At 40.2% G+C, this 18,844-nt stretch overlaps 1 protein-coding gene across 2 annotated transcripts; it reads right to left on the reverse strand.

Annotated features, from left to right (window-relative positions):
* Positions 1-393: 393 nt before the first annotated feature.
* Positions 394-15,309, reverse strand: lyl1 (LYL1 basic helix-loop-helix family member). 2 transcript variants are annotated; one of them, XM_042423007.1, is made up of 6 exons: positions 15,059-15,309; positions 9,729-9,798; positions 6,590-6,659; positions 3,881-5,398; positions 2,593-2,690; positions 394-1,917 (listed from the first exon to the last, which is right to left on the reverse strand). In XM_042423007.1, exons 4-6 carry the CDS (start codon positions 4,639-4,641, stop codon positions 1,373-1,375), a joined length of 1,404 nt encoding a protein of 467 aa, XP_042278941.1. In that variant the 5' UTR covers positions 4,642-5,398; positions 6,590-6,659; positions 9,729-9,798; positions 15,059-15,309; the 3' UTR covers positions 394-1,372. The 2 variants fall into 2 exon arrangements, with proteins under 2 accessions (XP_042278941.1, XP_042278932.1); XM_042422998.1 differs by lacking the exons at positions 9,729-9,798; positions 15,059-15,309 and adding an exon at positions 6,974-7,230 and having other exon boundaries at positions 6,590-6,874.
* Positions 15,310-18,844: the final 3,535 nt, after the last annotated feature.

Here is an 18,844-nt window from a genome sequence, read left to right on the forward strand (position 1 = left end):
CTGCTGCCCTGGGAAAACTTCACGGGATAACGATGAATGCTGTTTTTTTTCCATGGATGGGGTTGCCATAGTGTAATGTCAGCGAACAGTTATATCCGGCTACAGGGTGTCACATCACTCACTAGTTTTATTTTTTTTAACCGGTGTTGTTTATGGCTCCCTTGTTAAAAGTAACTATCAATCTGTCATCCTGGTGAACAGCACAAACTAACAACATGGAGTTTGGCTTTGACTATTCAGCCCAGATAATGCGTGTTGAGTTATGAACATATTATGGACGAGAGTTACAGTAAGCCCTATAAGATGTGTGTTTCTACTAAAAACATGCTTTGTTCTTTTGTAAATCTGTAAAATCTCCATTTTTACGTTTAACATCTGATGACCAGCGTGAACATCTACTGAGATTCATACTGAACACACTGAGGATACACAAACATTCGCTAAGCAGAGAATGGCAAAATATGTGGATGTGTTGAGAAATCGTGCTGACAAAGAGCAGTCTCTGGAGCGCAATAAGAGGATGTCAAATAAGGAACAGCAAACTAAAACACACTTTATTTCTGTCTGGTACAAGTGTGTCACAATGTCAGGGTGGGACCATCGGCGCTGCTTCTCTGACCACAGGAACTTTTAGAAGAACAGCGGGAACATTAAGAACTGCAACTTCGATTAATAAAATGCATTTCATGCATTTCACTGGGGCACAATATAGCACATGCTAAACTAAATTACCTTAACTGTACTGGGACAATGCTGACTATTTACATGTAAACTTCTTAGGCTGCATTTGGAAGCAAACATCAGGTTATTAACCCTGCTGTGAAAGATTTAACATTTTCATGGGTGCAGAGGGATAATTCAACATCTTGAAAGTCCTCAATGAGAAAAGATTATTAGATTTTTGTTATGAACACATAGAAATCAACATTTTGTTGCCATGTAAATCCAGCCTGAGATGATCTGATTGGTCTGTTTTGCATAATTCATCCATGTTGGATTCATATTATTTGACACTGAGATGTAATATTCAACACAGGAACATTGTGACCTTGTTTGGATATAAAACACACAAGTTCTGTTGAGGTTCAACCTGACCCAAAGCACAATTAACCTAAAACACAGAGCCTCACACTCAGTGTTTGCACATCACTGGAAAACAGAGTTTAAACTAATTAAAACTACAAAATATCACCAAAAATCCACCCCTCCCTTATTCACACTACTTTGAGCACTGAGTGGAAGAGACAACCACACAGGCTCTTTGGACTCAAACACTTTGGTATCTGGCAACGATTGTGTGTCCCGTCCTGTCCGTCAGTGTGGCATTTAAACTCCCAGTGGCTGCACACCTTTTGTATGCTGTCTTTTGGTGTCATCGCTCATCATTTGTGGCTGCCACCATCCTTATCTGACCCTTAACCTTTCCCAGAATGCCATGGGTCACCACAGAGGTCTTAGCCCCAAAGCTCTCCTCACTGTCCGTGTCACCATAGCAGCTGGATGTTGCTGGGGAATTCGCCAGGGCGATGACTGAATCGGTTGAGTCCCTGTCTCTGCGGGCTGCCGCCAAGGAGGGACGGGCTGAGGATGGTGGAGCAGTGTGGGACGGAGGAGGAGTGTCGCACCGAAACAGAGGATTCAGTTTGTTGCTGTCCAATCCGGCCGTGGTGCTCTCGTCCTCAGCCCCATCCTCGGCCGAGTCCATGCTCTTGTCCTGGGCCTGGTCATTGAGCAGAGTGACCAGGAAGTTGATGTACTTCACAGCCAGGCGGAGGATTTCATTCTTGCTGAGCTTCTTGTCTGGTGGGTGTGTGGGAATGAGTTTTCTCAGCTCGGAGAAAGCCCCGTTCACATTCTGCTGTCGCCAACGCTCGCGGCTGTTGGTGAAGACGCGGCGAGCAAGTTTCTGAGGAGGGCCTGTCAGACACATATACACACTCTGTGAGCGGGTTTTAAAAGAAGAGTTTGGTCATATTCTATATTTTATCTTGACAAGATCAGTTTCAACAATAAATTGATCCTCTGAATAAGTTAGCCAAAGCCTAATATAGCTTATTCCTCTGTGCCTTAGAGCTCCATTGTGGTCCAAAAATACATCAATGAACCACACTGTTGCCCCGGGTAACATATTCTCTCATTATGATGAACATGGACAGTGTAGTTTATTTTCAGTCAATCCCTCATACATCAGCCTGCTGACGTAAACGCTCACTAGCCCACCAAATGTGAATTATTCCGCCACTGAAAATAGTCCCCTACAAATTCACTGTTTACTCCAATTTCAGCAACATTTGCTAAATACTACAGTGCCCTGCTGTTTCTGGAAATTACTTTTTAGGAGGAAAGTATATATTCATGACCTGTTTTTATAGATTTACATCTGTAGTAGGAACGTATGGCATTGAAGGCAAGAACAACAGACACAGAGGGAGAAGGAAGTATTGAGAGACAGACTAATGCATTGTTGGTTGTTGACAAAGAGAAAATAAAGAATAACACTGTCCTCATCCTATAAATACCTTAAAGATTATTGTCACTGTGGCTGCACTAATAGCAACATCTGATTCTTTATTTAGAAGCACAAAAACTCACAATCATTGATCTCCATCTCAAAGTGTGATGAGGGTCTTCTCTTGATCCGGCTGTTGGCAATGACACCATAGCTTCCTCCTGAGGGACCCAGGTAAGAACTAAAAAGAGATTTTTTTTTTTAATACAGTACAATTAATGCAAATGTAACAGGTTTGTAACTGCATATTCAATCAGCATAGACAGTAAAACTTGGCAAAATATAAAAACCGGCTTGTCTTCTGTTAAATAACTCCAGATGGAGAGAAATCTTGGAGGGTGGATGGAGAAAGCAAACACCAAGATGGTGGAAGCCATTAACTGAGACGTGATTATGTTGGTGGCGTTGATTGAGTGTGCATGCAGAGTTTTAGCCCGGTCTCATTAAGCCTGGTTACTAGCTGTTTCGACTTCAGGGTGATGAAATAGATCAATGCTTCTTGCTACAAACAGACCAGAGAGAAGTGGGGAGGGAAGCTTATTCCCAGACCACCATGACAGATGGAGGAAGCCATAGATGTAGCCACTGTGGAAAATCCCACTTTTTTACATACTGTAGCTGATACTCCTCTGTTATACTATGAGAAGCTGTTTGGAAAATCGTTTTTCGAGTACAGAGTAGAAGAACAGTAGGAGGGCTTTGATAACGTCTGCTTCTCTTCATTAGAATAAGCTAAAAGTTGCCAATTTCAGGGGCTCAAAAAGAGCTTTAAGAGTTCTGTTTTGCAGCCTTTTGTCAATTTAATTTGTACCGTACCGTATATGCCTTCTAAATTTAGCTGCAATTAAAAGTAAATATGTAGCTTCATAAGTGATATCTTCAGGGTTTTTATAATAAGAACATTCAATGATGCAACTCGTGTTCGGTAACCAGTAATATTCTGATGATTGAATTCAGTGTGAGAAAAGTGTGGTGCCTTCATAACAGTTCACATCCTGCTGTCAACTTCGCATAACTGTGCAGCAGATTACTATTAATCACAATGGGAAGTCATGAAATCCCAGCAGTTGAGGTTTCATATGAAACAGAAACTTGGTTTTACCAACGAAGAAGCATTATTATTACGAGTAACATCTCAGGAAACCAGACTGTAGTATTTTATAGTTTCAAGTCTTTGCTTTTTTCTTGTTGCACTAGATAGTTTTATCTCTTTAGGCTTCAAAAAACGGTTTGAATTAAACATTCAGAGGGAAATTGACATTTCTCAGCTCCTCACTGCAATGTGTGACGAGGGGTCACAAATAAGTACAAAAGGCAAAAAGTTAGGAAACTTCTGTGCTAATGGCTAAATCCAAATAAACCAAATCTAACCTGGTGAAGAAGGCGTGAGCAGGCAGGTACTGCTGAGGCAACAGGGGCCCTGGGGAGGGAGCAGAGGGACCTCCTGGACCTCCAGAACCTCCGGGGCCTCCAGGACTGGCCACAGGCAAACAGGTCAGCTGGCTGCGGCGAAGGTCTGCATGGGGCCCGTGCAGAAGGTTGGGAATTGGGTGTAAAGCAGTCAAAGGGGTGTTGGGGAGCGGGAGAGGGGGCTTGCTGTGACCAAGACTGATGACTGGAATGTGGGGAGGAAGAGGAGAGGATGATGAGGACGGAGGGAAAGATGCAGAGGAGGTTGGAGGTGGGAGTGGGCACGGGGAGGTCTTGGCTGGTGCTGGGAGGAGTGGAGGTGGAGAGGAAAGTGTTGGGGACCTGGTGGCAGAAGCAGCAGGGGTTGCGGCGGCAGTGGTCGGTTCTCCATGCTTCTCCTCCTTCTGCTCCGTCTCCATGACGATGGGCTCAGGTGCAGCAGCTGTATCTGCATGGTGACTGGTTAACACTGTCGTTGTGGCACTGGGGGACTGAATCGAGCTGCCAGCGGGGACATCCATGTGTCCCTTGTGCCCTGTCTTGTTAGCAGGATGTGGGCTGTTGATAGTGTCCGAAGACGCTGCAGCCTGGTTCTGGAGGGGACTGTGCTGCTCCACGGAGGTACAGGATGGGGAGGAGGCAGAGGAAGAGGAGGCAGAGGAGGGGCGAGGTAGTTTGGGTGGTGAGGCAGGTAGGCCGGTGGAGTTAACCTTCTCCATCATGGTGGTGAAGTCTCTGGGAGAAACCCTGTCAGTTCCAAGCTCCTTAAACACTCAGCCGCCCGGCGTGTGTGTCAGTGTGTCTCGTCCCCGTTGTGTCTGTGTATGAGAGTATGTTCATGTGTACCACCTGCAGCTCGTCCTTCAAACCTCTCCTCTCCAAGCATATGGGTCTTTTCCATAAAGGCGACTCATAACCCTTCCTTTCCTTTGTTCCGCTTTCCTGCAGATTATGCAATATTTTGCTGCTCTACCTCACAACAAGTGAACAACAACAACTGAAATCCATCAGTTGTTCTTCTCAACACCAGGGTCAGTATGTGAGTCTTTTATCCATCAGTCCATGTTATATTTGCCTTCAACGGAGCTACACCTTCCCACTGATCCAGCCTTGTTACCCATCATTCTCGCCTTTACTTGTGTGATTGTAGGTGTGTGTGGAGTGTGGGTAGACGCCTGTGTTCACTCCTTCACTTCAACGTGCAGTCCTTTTATAGTGGGCTAATTCTACAGTGTCGCCTCTGGGTGCGGCGTGGAGCTGGGGTGGTTGTTGCGGTTTGATTTGAATTGGATGTCTGTATTTTTCTTGCAGTACATCCTGAGCAGCAGATTCTAGGTTGACGAGAATCCCCAGCGGCAGCTCTTAATGAGTTTGACTGTCTATGTGTCTGTCTGTGTGTATTTTGAGGATGTGAGTCAAAATCCTTTTAAGCGTTCAACATGTCCCAGGCCGCTGAAGATTGGATTGATATCAAAGAGTCTGTCGAACAAAAGAAAAAGAAAAGAAGCACACAGGATATATATTTGGTGTATATTTAGAAAAGGCAATAAGATGTGAAAATGTGCCCGAAGGTCAACCTTTGCACGAGTGCAATTTTTCAATTTCAACATTTCATGAAAATTTACAGATTCATTTCTTACTGCAGCTGTTGTCGGGTAAATGTACTGTTGTGCTACTTCTTCAAGGAGGGAGACATTTGTTTGTAGTCTGCTTGGTAAGGCGTAAGACTCATTATTTCTTCTAGGTTTTGCAATCTTAGTTGTTCCTGTTTTGTCTTTTCTAGTAGTCATGACTTTATTTTGAATAGTTCCCTCTTTCGCAGTGATGTAGGGACGACACTTACAGGTAGTTTCTTTTTAATAATTAAATTTTGCAGCCGTATTTAACATCTTAAATAAAATGAAACCCTAGAGAAGCTACAAGGAAAGAGAGTAACAGACGAATATTTAAAAGGTTTTGGTGTCTGACACTCAGTGTTACGTGGATGTTTTTGCTTATTAGCTGCACCCGTTTCAGGATAGATTTTGCTGCAGTTGCCAAGAAACAAAGCAACAATGACATCTCATATATTTTGTAGAAATACAGATGATATAGCATTTAATGTTTAGTCAAATCAAGCATATATCCTCCTGTATAATGAGCAGTTTGCATTAATTCATTAAATATAATGACATATTTTTGAGAATAGTGATTAACTGGTTATTAGATTTTATGTATTTAATAAATACTCACATGAAAAATCATATATAATCACCTTGAGTTATTTATTTTTTTAATTTTTGTTTTATCCAAATGCACAAATGATTGTGTTTTTACCATAACCAGTAGACTGTCACACAAATTTAATTCAGCTTTTAGGAGAATAATTTGGAACATCCATCAAATGAATTCTGGTAGATTTCATATTGAATTTCTATCTTCCTCTGCTCATCACTAAATCACTAAATGTTTTTATTGCCAATTTCCAACAACCAATAAGTGACATTATTACCAATATCACTAGATTTACATACAGACATGCTGTAAATATGACAGTGACTGATGTCAGATGTGTTTTTATTATTATTATTATTTAAAATAATTGTTACAGACTGCAAACAGCCTCATATACTCTAGATTTGTATTCAAAATTAAAAAATAAATAAATAAAATAATTTAATTAATACTCACAGGTAAAATTATGGCACCCAGTGTAGCTTCTCTCTGTCTGTCATGCAAAATCCGTCAGAGTTCAAGTGATCTGTGAACGCACGTGTCACCTCAGTGTTTAACATCCTCCTTCTCTTGCTCCTCCTTCCTTCTCCTCCTCCTCCTCCTCCTCCTCCTCAGGTCACTCACACTCTGCTGCAGCCTGTCACTGCCTGTCTGTCAATCTCTGAGATCAGAATTGGAGCCAAACAGTCTGACACCGTTCAAACACTCCAAATACTCAAATGAATCCCTGCAAATAAAATTCTTAAATATAAAAAAAAATAAATTAAAAAAAATGACAGTCCAAAATATTCACAAAGATATGAAGTCACACCGAGACCGAAAGTCAGTCCAAACACACACATTTGTTTTTTTGTTGTTGTGAAGTTGCTCCTTTGAACGAAGACACACTCAAAGCATGGAGACGGATGGTGCAGGTCTCTGCCATCCCCCCCTGTCCATATGTCATTCTCACCTCTCTTCTTCACTCTCTCTCTTTCACCGTCCTGTCTATCCCTTCCTTCTCTCACTCTCTTCGCCAAGAAGACACAATGCTCTAACTGGCTGCCAGTCGGAGCGCTCTGATACTGGCAAAATGTGAGGTGGGAGAGAGAGAGAGAGAGAGAGAGAGAGAGAGAGAGAGAGAGAGAGAGAGAGAGAGAGAGAGAGGGAACCATGTTGCAAGGAGAGTTTTCCGCTCCCTGCTGGACAAGAGGATGTGCTAGTACAATATGGTGGCTGCTGATAAGAGCCTCAAAAGCTGCCTGTGGCCTGTAGATAAGGAACCTCCCCCCCCCCCCCACCCCCCCCCCCACAACCCCTCCTCCTCCTCCACCACCACCAATACCAACACACATACTCTCATACTCTCACACACACACACACACACACACACACACACACACACACACATACACACACATACATAACACTAGACTGGTCAGTCCCAGACTTTGAAGGGATCTGGACTGTTTCCAAGAAAATATCCGCAACTGTACTTATATCACAATATGATAAACAGACAACGATGTACTGTACACATATACGCATGCCAAGTTGTACATGCATGAATGTACACACACATACAGAACATGTACATACGCAGACACTTCCACAAATAACACAGTCATTTGGGGAATTACCTGAAGTCTTTGCTTGAGAACGTCTGCTATTAGAGTTTGTCTTTTAACAGGCAGATTACAAGCAAAGAATCGCCAATAATATGTGTTTGTAGCAGCTTTATCAACAAATAATCATTTAATTTGAGACAAATAGATGTAATAAAAGAGGTGAGCAGAGATGAAACCAGGAGAGAAGCTTTTCTTTTATTAAAGGTTATAATGTAAGCCCATCCTGTCCACTAGAGCTGAAATGTTCAGTTGATTAATTGACAGAAACTTAATCCGCAACTATTTTGATCATTTTTCAAGCAAAAATGCCAAAAACATTCATTGGTTTCAACCTCTCAAATATGAGGATCTTATGCTTTTCTTTGTCATATAGTAAATTGATTGACAGTTTGTAATATAAAACAAGCATTTTTCACTATTTTCCAACATTTTACTGGCCAGACAAAATGATCAATCAAGAAAATAATTTGCAGATTAATCAATAACGAAAATAATCATAGTGCAGTGCATAATAGTGCAGTGCTAATATTCACTATATGTATTTGTAACAACATTATACAAACACAAAAAGGTCTTTATTCATCAGACTCCAGACAGAGAAAATCTACAAGCTAGTTTTGTAATTTAAAATGTTGAAAACAAACATCTGTTCAAATAAAAAAGATTATTTGTGAGTCAAGTGCAAAGTGAGCTTTGAGCAAACATGAATTCATTCATCGGACTCAATTGACTGGAGATTTTCTGTTATGACATCAGAGCGCACCTGTGTCACTGATGACCAACACACAAGTCGTCATCATGGTTACTTTCCTCTCCAAGAGCTCGCAAACGTCCTTCCTGGATCCGTCTCACACACATGTTCTCTCTCACTGTCTCTCTGCTGTCCTTTGTGCTCACACATTACTGCTCAATTCATCTCAAACTCTCTCTCTCTCTCTCTCTCTCTCTCTCTCTCTCTCTCTCTCTCTCTCTCTCTCGGCGTGTCGCTCTGAACCTCAGGGTCAACGCCTCTTTTACATTCCCTGCAGTCATTTCCTTCTTAGACAGACTGAAACACAAACATTATAAAGGCTTACAGTTACGTGACCTTCTAGGTCCTGGGAAAGAAAGCAGTTTGCTGAGCAACTTTACGAGAAATCTGTCATCACCTTCATCATCATCATTATTGTTTGTTTTTTTCATTCTACATTGCCACCAATGTGAATCATCATCATCATCATCATTACAGACAATAACTGCCAGGGCTGTGAATATGCTGAAATAACAATAGTCCATGTATAATCAGAGTGCAGACAGTGTCATCTATCGGTCTGTCACACTACTTTGCGTCCGGCAGCTGTGGTTCCAGTTGATCGCACTCTGTGTGCTATAATAATGTTGCAGTGGCACCTCTGCGCCTGCAGATGCTGCATGAATTTGCCTGTAATATATAAAAAGCTACACAAGGGACAGAGAGAAATCTGTTGGGATTAGATTTTCCTGTGCTTTAAATGCTCAAAGTAATTTGATCTAATACTGTCACAGTCTCGTATTGTCTGTTACAGTTTTAAAGGTTGTTCATTTTGTGCAGTTTGGTTTTTGGAGTGCAGCTTCGCTTCATTTTGTTGACATTTTTGGCAAAGAAATCTTAGAAAGTCAGGACATATTATTTTCTCCATGTCCATTTCTTGTGTCTATATGCAGTGAAACTATTTTTTAGTATTTACATTTACATATACATACATTTTCTGCTGTATTTGCTGTATAAATGATGAACATTAAACTGTTCTATAGTAACATTGTGAGTGATTATCATTCAAATTATCATTAAATATTTGTAAATGTTTATAAGCACCTCTGTCTTTTTTTTCTTGTATTTTGGCTTCCTGGCAGTTTACAGTTTGTTGAATTGACAAAATGATGAGTCAGACTTATAGCTGAGTTTTTGCTCAAAAAAGGATGTTGATATCAGATAAAACTCTGAGCCAGTAGAAAATAAATCAGCATACGTTTTGGGTTTCCCCCCTCTGACCAGAACAGCCTGACTTCTCCGAGGGTCACAGTTATCTGAGCAGCTCCCTGAAAAGAGAAAAGACACAAGACAAATGGTTGACTTTCTCATTTAAGGCCCTGTGTGAACGCTCAAACTGTAAATGGGGAATAATAATAGAAACAAACGATAACAGACAGCTTCCGCTTCTCCCTTGAGTGAGGAAGAAATCAAGAGAGGATTGTTTTAATCTGAGAGCCGCCCTCCTCCTGGCTACCTCAAAAAACCCAGCTTAATAAAAGTATCGATGGGGGAGCGTTTGTCTGTGTGTGTGTGTGTGTGTGTGTGTGTGTTAGTGCACCTGCAGAAACAAAAATTGATCTCATTGCTTGGCCAGTCAGCATGTGTGGGTGAGAAATGAAAATAGAAACCCTTATAACCACTGAACAGTTGATAAATTATAGTTATGAAACCAAACAAAATATGACATTAACGGCTATGAGTCTTTGTGTCACGGTTACAGACACACTAAACACACATTTCTCACATTGGAAGCAGAATTAAGACATGAAATCATTTCAGCTCAGTGGGATCGCTCCAATCAGTGGATTTGCTTGCAAGGGTGGAGAAAACCTGCACGAGTTTTTGCCGTTAAATTCAACTTTGATGAACTTTGACACAGAAACTCACATGGTTGAGCAATAGCAAGCCTTCCTGACAGTGTGAACCTTTGCAGGAAAGGAGAGACGGAAAATCCCAAATGGAGGAAGCTGTAGTAAAAGTAGATTTTACTGTGTTGCACCATCCATTTTTATTTAACCTACTTCTGTTTGAGTATAAACAGCTTCACAAAAGAAGAATGCTTTGCAGACAGTTATGAAGCACGAAGACATCTTCTGATCCTGGTGGGTTAGCGTGTTAGCAGTTTTTTCACCAGCTACAGTAATACACCAACTAGCCTTGTGAGTGGTCACAGCGTCGCCAAGCCTCTAGAATTAAAAAAACATAATGCATTATATTCAATATTTTGTAAAGGCATATGGCCGAACTCCACTGTGTCACTGTGTGTTGTGACTGGACCTTTAAAATGTTAAGAGCTACGTAACCAAACAGCAACTAACCACATATTTCATTTCCCCAAATTCTCAAGTCAGTTGCTTTAAAGACATCATCGATAGGTCACCTGACTGAGCCAAACTGCTTTGTAACAGTAACACAAGCAGAGAAGAGCCATGAGGCAGCAAACTGACAAACACAACAATATCCATCTAAAGTCTAATTTCAAAGCAGTATTCATAGGATACTAATATTTTTCACATTTGCAGGGTGCAGTATGAACCCTCAAGTCATAAAAGCCATATGAACATACAGTGAGTACATACACACACATGCGCTTGCCCATGAAAACACAAACACACTCCCCAAAGTGGGCTCCATGGCCACGTTTCCTCCAAGTCATGTAAACACTATTGTGTACCGGGCGATAGGGATCACTGGAACCTAATTGTTTGAGGCAATATTCGCAGTGCATTTCATGGAGAAAGTGACAAACAATGCTGCAAGCGCTGGCCGGGACAGGCGCTCTCTACTCCTCTGCAACAGATGTTGAGATGTTTTTTTTTTGCCCTGATTGTCCTGGAAACCTCTAACCATCCAACTACAGACACAAGAAGAGTTTCAGTTTATGGTTTAGGACAAACCGTGAGGATGTGTTTACAATGCCCACCTAGAATCTTATCTCACCGGCTTAAATTAACCTGACATAGACCTGATCACCTCATCAGCACTCAGCAGGTGTTTGATTAAACTTCAGGTGGCAAAAGCTTAAAGGACAGGTTCACAGTTTTCCAAGTCTGTCTTAAAACAATAGTCAGGTGCCCAGATGAACATCGAAACAGGTTTTCTTGCCATAATGATTCCTCCTGTTCATACTGACCATTAGAAGATCCCTTTATAATGACCTTACAATGGAAGTGATGGGGGACAAAATCCACAGTCCTCCTTCTGTGCAAAAATATATTTAAAAGTTTATCAGAAGCTAATATGAAGCTTCAGCGTCCAAATGAGTCAAATCAAGTAGATATCTTTCAACGTTACAGTCTTTTTGCCAAAGTGCCGCAGCTCAAAAGGGAAACACAAAGAGGGAATTTGATGCTAAAAAGACTGTAAATGTGTCAGATATCCACTTGATATGACTAACTCAGACTGATGAAGCTGAATAGAAGCTTCACAACAACTTTTAAATGACCGTGTGGCCTCCATCACTTCCATGGAAAGCACATTTGAAGGATCTTTTAATAGCCAGTATGAACAGGAGGAATGATTACAGCAAGGAAAACCCCTTTCACTGTTCATATGAACACCTGACTGATGTTGTTCCTTTAACTGGAAAAACCATTAACATAAAAAACAGATTGATTTTTAAATGCTTTGTAAGATATTAAAATTGATCAAAGTCTTGTAGATGAGAAAGACAAAGTTTGGACAATTACATTTTTTCTTGCTTAAAATGTGAGAGAATCAAGAAAAAAGTACCTACCAGGAACAACCTGCATCTATTCAAATGAATCAAGAAAAGGTTGAGTTAAGGGGTTACTGTGTGTCAAGTGGAAAAAAGAAATAGAGGAACATGATTACAGCAAGATTATCACACCACAAACAAATTTATTTATTTATTTAAATATTGATAATAAATTATAATAGAAAGATAAGTGTTGAGCAGGTGAAGAGTATTGAAAACAAAACTAGAAGAAAAAAAAAAAAAACGCCTGAAATGGGCCACACATTTAGAAAAAAGAAGGTTGATTCTATTCAAACAGATAAAGACAAAGTTAAGTTCGTTGGTGAGTCAACTGTGTCACATGCTTCACCTCAAAACAGATCAAGCATAAATTATTCAGTTCGTTCTCATCATCGAGGCACAAACACTGTATTTTTTTTCCCCCACAAAAATGTGCTTCAAAGTTCAGATTGGCTCCAGCCGAGTAAATACAAGGAGATTATTTTTATCTCCTTACTGTATAAAGTTCATGGTGATCCTGATTATTGTAACGGCACCTCGTACAGTGTCAGCCACATGACGACGGTCACACATCACTCCGTTCCCAGGATGCACCTGGCCAGGGGCAAGTGGCGGACGCAGGGGACAGCTGTTTCCTGTGCACACTTCCTGGTTTGGTAGAAGAGGGGGGTGGGGGTCTAGTGGGGGGGGATAAGGGCGGGGTAGAGGGTAGACGAAGGGGTGGATTATAGGGTGTTTAGTGAAGCCTTTTCCAAACAGGATATATCTGCCACGACCACAGGTGTGAGGGTAACAATGTTCCTCGCTCTCATCTGCATTTAAAGAAAAAGGTGAAATCAAAGACCCCGTTATCAAAAGGGAGGGAAGATAGCAGGAAGTGGGAGAAAAAAAAAAAAAGAGGAAAGTGTGGATAGACAGAGGGAGGTGAGGATATAGAGGGATGGAGGGAGGGAGGAGAAGAGGTTCCTTTATTGTCTCCTGTCTCAGATTAGACTCATTGAGCTCGGAGGGAGAGAGCAGTCAGTGGGCTAATCAGAGCATAATGGGCTCAATCAATAGTTTCCTTGATTGCACACATACTGTACATTCCACATCAACAGTTGAACAGCAGCCAGAAAAGTGGCACAGCAGCACACTCTCATGAAGTACTGGAATCACTGTTAAATATAAGAACCTGAGATAATGTTTCACCACATCGTCATTCCTCAGAATGAGCAGTATGATATGTTTTTTGATGTAGGACCATATATATGGTGTGTGTGTGTTTCTCATACTGAAGATATATTATTACTGTATATATATATGTGTGTTTTTATGAGCTGTGTGCAGAAGCTTGGTAGACATTTTATATTTTTGCTGGAGGCGTAGATGGTCATTTTAAAGGCACAGTATATAATTGCTGCCGATAGGGGTCTCTCAATCAAAACAATAACAAAAGACGGAGTTTGATGATGTCATGACGTAGCGTGGGATCATGGGAGTTGTTGTCTTCGTTGTTAAACAACCACTACTGCCAATGAAAATCGATCTGATGTGACTCAGACAGAAGAAGAAAAGAAGAAAGGTGAAATCATGTTCACGGACGAGGTAGATTTAGAGGAAAGTTATATTCATTCTAATGAGATAACCGCAAGTAACGTTAGCTAACGTAACGTTAATCTACCATTACGTACACAGAGTTTACTGCGTGCATTAGCCTGGTGGCTGGCGTGAGCCACTCGTGATAGTAGCACATCGCAGTAAACTAAATCCATATTGAAATCTCTCACTCTCTGACGTATCAGCTGGTCTTTCCCATGTTTCCCTGGAAGTTATATCAAGTAAAGGAGGTAAAGGGGATATGATGTCATTGACAAGTGACAAAATGAAATGGACCATTACCTTTATTAAAATTACAGATTTCTCTGGGTTTGAACATTGTTGGAAACATTTGGGATATGTAAGTCCATATCTCAATAACATATATAATATACGTCTAATCATTTTTAGACATTTGAATGCAGAAAAGTTACATATTATGTCTTTAACTTCAGAAGTTTGGAAACTAGAGAAGCGAGTTAACTCGTGCATTTAATGATTATTTAGAGGATCTTCTCTTTTGGAACAATTATTGATTCCTTTTAGAACACAGGAAATCCAATCAAACATAAAATGTGAGAGTAAAAGCAAAAGATAAATCAATGAAAAGATAATAATTGGATAAAATAAAATATAAAATATATATTTTTGTCCCCCTATCTCCATTAAAAATGAGTGATGGTGGTATGGAGCCCTAAAATTGACAAAAAGCAGAAGAAAGTTATCAGACGAATCAAAAACATTACTGAATACATCAATTAATAAAACCATTAAATAATTAACGAGTAAAGAAGATTATAAAAGAAAATGCTTTATACTTTTCCTTTAACCTCCAATCAGTTGTGAAAGAAGAAAAAAACTTTACATCCACTGACTTAATTGGATTTAAATGAAATAACGAATTAATAATAAATTAAATCAAGTTTATATTAGAGTTTTTGCCTATTTTAGAGGAAGACACAAGAAAAAAGGAATTCACAAACAGAAATAAAGATCAATAATATTAAGATAGAAACATAAACACAAATGTTACAAACAATATCATCAATCAAGTCAGTTGGTATTAGTGTGATGTAGCTGTTCAGCGTTCTAACTGTAAAATGTTGTTGTAGAAAATAATCAAATCCAAATACGGTTGAGATCAATTTTAGCTGCATGTGATGCTTCGTTTGAGCTTCATCGGTGGAGAACGACAGGGAAGATGAGCGGGAAAAAAAATCTGACATGGTTTTGAAGGGAGTATCTCTCACCGTGACGACTGCTCTGACTCATTTGACCCGCGAGGCTTCAGTCTGACCTTTGACACATCACCTGGGCTGGATTACGTGCGGAACTTTACGAGTGCGCTGCAGCTTTTCAAACAGCCAACTCGCATCCACTTCCACTTTTGGCAGCACTAACTACAAATATTTCCATATGAGATGAACATTGACAATAGCCTGTCTGAGTGTGTGTGTGTGTGTGTGTGTGTGTGTGTGTGTGTGTGTGTGTGTGTGTGTGTTTGTTTCACTGTGTATGAGTGCCAAAAGTGTGTGTTTCTAATTGTGTGTATGTGTGGACAGATGAGTATGAGTCTGTATTTATAAAAGAAAAGCATATTTACATACTGTGTGTGTGTGTGTGTGTGTGTGTGTGTGTGTGTGTGTGCCCTTGGGTCACGATGACACTGTGTGGAACAACAGCATATTGTGTCTTCCTCTCTCATATTTCTCATCATCAGCACCTCCGCCATCCAAATTCCACTGGTGTGTTCACAGCGCGGCGGAGGGACTCGGCCCCGTTGTCAACCGCCATCCTGCAATAATAGGAAACACAGCATCACTTTTCCACTTTCTCCCTCACTTTTCACTGCTAATTCAAAATATATGAGTTCCTGTTTGGAGCCCCCTCTCTGCTCCGGACTTCATTGTTTGTTTTGGATAAATGCAAGTTTGCTTTCCTATCTGAAATGGTTTTGTTGTACATGATGTGCTGTTTTTTCTGATTTACATAATACAGGGGGGAAGTTGGGAACTATTTGTAATGTAGCAACCACCACCTCTTCTGTTACTGTACACACAGTGTATGCCAATGTACACAACTCTGTCTGGTTGTACAGAGAATGCCAAACTGTAATCAGTCTGATTGACTCATTCAGTGATATACAGGCTAACTCCTACTGTGTAATAATATCATTGTCCCAGGATGAAAGGTCTCTTCTTCAGAAGGATCCTGTTCACAGTCACACAGTAATCACATGCATGCAGGACTGAGTCCTACGCATGACTTAAAAAGTGGTTTTGACGGCTTGGATAAGTAATGATTAACTAGCAGACTTATAGTTAGACTTTTTAATCACTGCCAAACATACAGTATTTATTTTTCTCAAAATGTCTCATTTTTTATTTAAATGTTACAAAAAATATCTGCATGGAAGTAAGAAAAGAAAAGGCCCCAAATAGTTTTGATGTTGAAGTACAGTAGAGACCGTTTTCCCATTCACGTTGATGTAATTTAATTAATCATATATGTCATATGTGACTGTTTTAATTTCGACTACACCAAAAAAAAAAAAGTTTCTGTTGTCCTTTTATGTTTCTCTCTGTTATCCTCCAGGCCTAAATTTCAAACTCTACGTGACTGTTCACTACTGTGGGAAACCATTTCTACACCTCATTTACACCAAAATAAAAAGTTACACAAAGAGACAAGTTACTAAGACGCAGACATTCACCAAAATACAGAGGACATAAACTCAGTTCAGTGGCAGCTATGGCACTGTTCACACATGAAAGTTTCCCTGAACAACCTCAGTCTGATCTGTTGCATCACTGGACCAATTGTGAGTTAAGGTGCTTGCTCAGTGGTGGTTATGAGATATGTGAAAGTGCTGAAGGTTCACTTTCGTCACCCTGCCAGTCTGGGGAGTCTAAGGTCTCCGGTCTTCAACAACCAGCACTGACCTTTGGTCACAAGCTTACATCGCCACTTCTCTTCCTCACGTTGTTGTAAGTACATTACCCTGCACAGGGTTACATATCAGCTGCCGCTTTGATGTTGATTGAATTAATTTATTGTGCACAGGTGCAAAGAATGCAACTTTATTCCCTCCGGTAGCAAGTGCAGGCAGCGATAAAACTGCAATAAAAAAGTCATTAACCACATTCCTGTAGATGTTATGAGGGAAGTGATTTGGTCAGCAGCACCTCAGTGGGAATATCTAAATATGTGATTCTTAACCCTACTGATTTATTATTCTATTGAACTAAAATACTTTAGATATCAGAGTTCAATAGTTCACTCACTGCTGATTTATTGTACACAATGTATAATCAGTGCTTCACTCATTTCACCACTAGATGGAGACAAAGGCTGATTATTAACTTCAGTTATCTTGGACATGCTTGATTATTTTAAGTGATATTTTTTCAGTTTTCAACTTTTCTCTGTGCATTTGTCATTGTAAGACATTTTTATAATCACCAATATACTAGTCATTATCAGCAGTACAGAAAAATACATAAGTATTAGCATAGAATTATACTTAAAGGACCAAAAGCAAAATGATGCATTATGCAGAATGGCCAATCTCAGAATAATATATATTATATTACTGGATTATAATTATTGATGCATTCATGTAAGCATCACAAATGTCACAGCTGGTGAAGATGGGATCATTTTAACTACTTGTACTGTTGGATTGATTAATCTATGAAAATACATCTGAATTTATTGATTGATTATATTTGATAAGTCACTAGTAACTAAAGCTGTCAGATAAATGTACTGTAGTGAAGTAAAAAGTACAATATTTGCCTCCAAAATGTAGTGGAGTAGATGTATAAAGTAGTATAAATTGTAAATACTCAAGTAAAGTACAAGTACCTCAAAAAGGAAATGTAACTGAGTACATCCCACCAGCTGTCATTATGTCATCAGTATTTAATATGAAGGTGAAATCATTTTATAAACAGGAAAACCAGGAAACTGCAGTTTTTCTTGGCAACTCTTCAGTTTAGGGGATTTTGTATATAAGTTAAAGATGTAAGTATCCAGTAGAAATGTGCTCTCGCTCTGTTTGGCTCCCAGGTGGAAAAGACCTCAACTCAACAGCTTCAAATTAGCCTCAACAGGTGCTTCCACTCTTTGTAAGGAAACATTGTTATTTATATCAACGTGTGCTGGTTGTAATTTAGGGATTGTTGGGATACAGTGGATGATGCAAGATGTTATAAACAAATTTACAGCACTGAGCGTTGTGATTTTTATTGCAACTCTAAACTGGCAAGAATTTGATTTTTATCATGTGTGCTTAAATATATAATCAAAATGAATTATTATTTTATACACAAATAATGTGGATTTGTTTGTCATTTTAATTTGTCAGTGTTTTATTGATGCATCTGTGTTAAAAGTTCTCATGTTGTCAGTATGATGTCGTGGAATACTTGCACACTTGCACACACATGCAGGCCTGCTCTCTGCTGGTGGGCCGCCGCTGCACCGTTCAGCGCGTGGGTGGTCTGGACCAGGTGGAGGAGAGAAGGATTAACACCCTGCCTGCCTGAAGGGAAAAGAAGGAGAGCGAGAGAGAGAAAACAAAAGATGGAGGGGAGATAGACATCTGTCCGCCAGATGTGCTGTAAGACATACGGAGGTGGTTTATGAAACACAGAGAAGACTTTTGGTCATGGGGCTCGGTGACAACTGGATGCATTGTGACTGAAATAACTTTGCTTACTCACTCTCTCTACTCTGTCTGTGTGTGTTTGCACTGGTTGTCTGTCATTTAGTTATGTACATAACACAAACACATCCACACACACACTCACTCTCTTTCCGTCTCTTCTTCCGCTCCCGGAGGAACTTCTGCATGCTGCTATTATACAGTATAAACCAGTGACGACCACCTGTCAAAACATGTCCAGTTGCGGTTTGTGTGGTTTAGGAAAGTGTTGACGAGAGGGGATGAGACAGGTTGAACTTACAGAGGAACAAACAACCCATTTTAATCCAATGTAAAATTATTAGAATGCTTCTCAGTGTTAAACATG

The sequence above is a fragment of the Thunnus maccoyii genome, chromosome 2 (genome assembly GCF_910596095.1).
Source record: "Thunnus maccoyii chromosome 2, fThuMac1.1, whole genome shotgun sequence".
NCBI lineage: Eukaryota > Metazoa > Chordata > Actinopteri > Scombriformes > Scombridae > Thunnus > Thunnus maccoyii.